The sequence below is a fragment of the Olea europaea genome, chromosome 21 (genome assembly GCF_002742605.1).
Source record: "Olea europaea var. sylvestris chromosome 21, O_europaea_v1, whole genome shotgun sequence".
Taxonomy (NCBI): domain Eukaryota; kingdom Viridiplantae; phylum Streptophyta; class Magnoliopsida; order Lamiales; family Oleaceae; genus Olea; species Olea europaea.
In genome coordinates, this window is record NC_036257.1 from 11,918,424 (window position 1) to 11,920,827 (window position 2,404).

At 34.1% G+C, this 2,404-nt stretch overlaps 2 protein-coding genes across 2 annotated transcripts in view; both read right to left on the bottom strand.

Moving 5' to 3' along the window:
- Nucleotides 1-364, bottom strand: part of LOC111370675 (inositol-phosphate phosphatase-like) — a 6,664-nt gene extending 6,300 nt beyond the window's left edge. Inside the window, exon 1 of the mRNA XM_022992504.1 lies at nucleotides 55-364. Coding sequence (XP_022848272.1) covers nucleotides 55-67 — 13 coding nt within the window. The 5' untranslated portion in view covers nucleotides 68-364. The remainder of the gene's footprint in view (nucleotides 1-54) is intronic.
- Nucleotides 365-1,153: 789 nt separating this feature from the next.
- Nucleotides 1,154-2,404, bottom strand: part of LOC111370674 (putative MO25-like protein At5g47540) — a 7,065-nt gene continuing 5,814 nt past the window's right edge. The window contains exons 8-11 of the mRNA XM_022992503.1: nucleotides 2,128-2,226; nucleotides 1,770-1,814; nucleotides 1,579-1,681; nucleotides 1,154-1,496 (exon numbers count right to left, since the gene is read on the bottom strand). Of these exons, the coding sequence (XP_022848271.1) occupies nucleotides 1,429-1,496; nucleotides 1,579-1,681; nucleotides 1,770-1,814; nucleotides 2,128-2,226 (315 nt within the window). The 3' untranslated portion in view covers nucleotides 1,154-1,428. The remainder of the gene's footprint in view (nucleotides 1,497-1,578; nucleotides 1,682-1,769; nucleotides 1,815-2,127; nucleotides 2,227-2,404) is intronic.

A 2,404-nucleotide genomic window follows, 5' to 3' on the forward strand; every position in this document is an offset into this window, starting at 1 on the left:
TATATATATATATATATATATATTTATATTGAAGTGAGATTAATGGATTCCTACCTTTTTGTGCCATCTGTTTTTCTTGCAGCGAGATTAAATTGTAATGGTTGATGAAAACAAAAGAATGAGGCCAATTATTTATAGATGATTTCTGGACTTGAAATGTCCCTGAATTTGCTCGGATTTACACATAAACAGTTGCATTCATTCACGGTGTCAGCATTTCAATTGGCACTACAATTTAGAGTCGATAAAGATTTCCAAGAAATTGGATAATTACAGTTTTTACAGCAAAGACGGAGGCTCACAGAATATGCCAGGCCAAGATGCTGGTTTTATTCTAAGCCTGTTTTTTGCCCGTATTTTCAAATTTCATTTTTAATTAGACATTTAGACCATGATTTTTATCATTTTTAAAATAAAATATTTCATCTCAACTTTTACTAAATTCTACTGATTTTTAACTAAATCAAATATGACTAGACCCCTGTTTGGTAGATATTTTTCACCCCCAAAAAATTAATTATTTGACATTTATTTCAATATTCCAACCGTCATTTTTTATTTCTTCATTCACAGGTTAAACCTATATTTCTTTCTAACAGTCAAAAAATCAATTTTCATAATCACTATCAAACATACCCTAAATTTCTAATCCTCCACAACCCACGCCAGATTCAAGCATGCAAAGGAAAAGATGTGATGAGAAAAAATAGGTCATTTTATCCCTAACGTTTGATTTATAAAGGATATGCTCATTATGCTTGAGGCGAAACATTCGCCTTAGACAAAAGTTTATTCTTTTTTGGGATCGTTTCCCATAACTTTTGAAAATAAAAAATTACTTCCGAACATTTTAATAAAGGCCTGTTTGGGCCCGATTTTTTCACCAAAAAAATTGATTTTTTGACCGTTATTTTACTATTCCAGCCGTCATATTTGACTTCTTCTCTCACAGGTGGACCCCATTTTTTCCCTAACGGTCAGAAAATCAATTCTCAAAATCACTCCCAAATAGGCTCTAATTATCTAAAAGTATTTTATTCGACTAGAAAAGCTTTAATAAAAAAAAAAAGTTAATATAAAGCAGCTTCCTTCTGCAAGAAGCTGAAGCCTGCCTTTGCACTACATCAAATCCAACACATGCCATTAAGCAGTCTGGCATTATCAATTTACACTCTTTTCTCATATTCATTTTGTTTCTCTTCTCCTGAAATTATTTCATGTGAGCTCAATTGCAAATTCTACAGAAATTGAATTGATAAATTCATAAATGAAAATAGGGCTGGAACATTTTAATCCCTTTTTGCATCAACATTGGGGCTAAGAACTATTAATTCACAAATATGTAATGGAAAAAGAAACGTTCACTGGAATCACCCATACAACATTGCCATCACACTGGACAAATAATTAAAGACAAACTGATGGGTATTATTTCGGTTCAAGCGCAGCAATTTCTTTGACAACCAGGGCTTTATCGGCCTCAAACTGTTCGTCCTCTGTATCAAGAGAAATCAAGATTTAGAAAATTGTTAAATATGCACATATAAGACTATCAGAACGCACTTTTTACTTTCGTACCTTTCTCGGTTTTGAAATCAGCAAAGAGACGTAGAAGTTTGCTTCTATTTGTGACAAGGATGCTAACAATATCAGGGGGCTTGTTCTGATTAGCTGCAAATAGCTGCAATTTTCGTGTGGGGGTCAGAACAAAATGTACAGTAGCCAATAATAATCACCTGTGCAAGTTTTGTCAAGAGTATTGGCTGTACCTTAAATACATGAAAGGCTTCAATCTGAATACTCTTGCTCGACTCCTGGCAGAAGGCAGAATAAACCATGTAACAAATAAGACGTTAGTATATTTCAAGATAAATATTGTTTTCACATTTTTTATGGTCTTCCAAGTGTGACCAGCATAAATACTCAAAGAAATGACATAGGATTTTTTTCTGGTTGAAAATGAATCTCAAGTTCTGGGCTTTTTTATGCTGAAAAATGTTCATTTTATGTATTCCCTTCTCTTTTTATCTACATTTATCTTTTTCCCCAGTTCCTCCCACACAAGGCGGTGGAGAGGGAAGGGAGAAGACTGGGCATTTGAATCTAGAACCGAGAAGGGAATCATACTCTTAGAAGATTCATAAGGATCCTCAAGTTATCCCGTGAGCTAACATATCGAGTCATCACAGCCGAATTTGAACGATCCAGCAAAATATCTCCCAACAGCTGCAAGAAGGAATAAAACAAATTGAGTCAAAAGATATGGTGTCCATTAAAAGTACAAATCCTACATTACTGATCCACCATATTGTAGTTGAACCCCTTTTTTCTCTCTGTTCCTCCCACATTATTCTTTCTTTTATTATTTATTACTGTTGTGTGGTTTGGTGGCATTTGGGTGGCG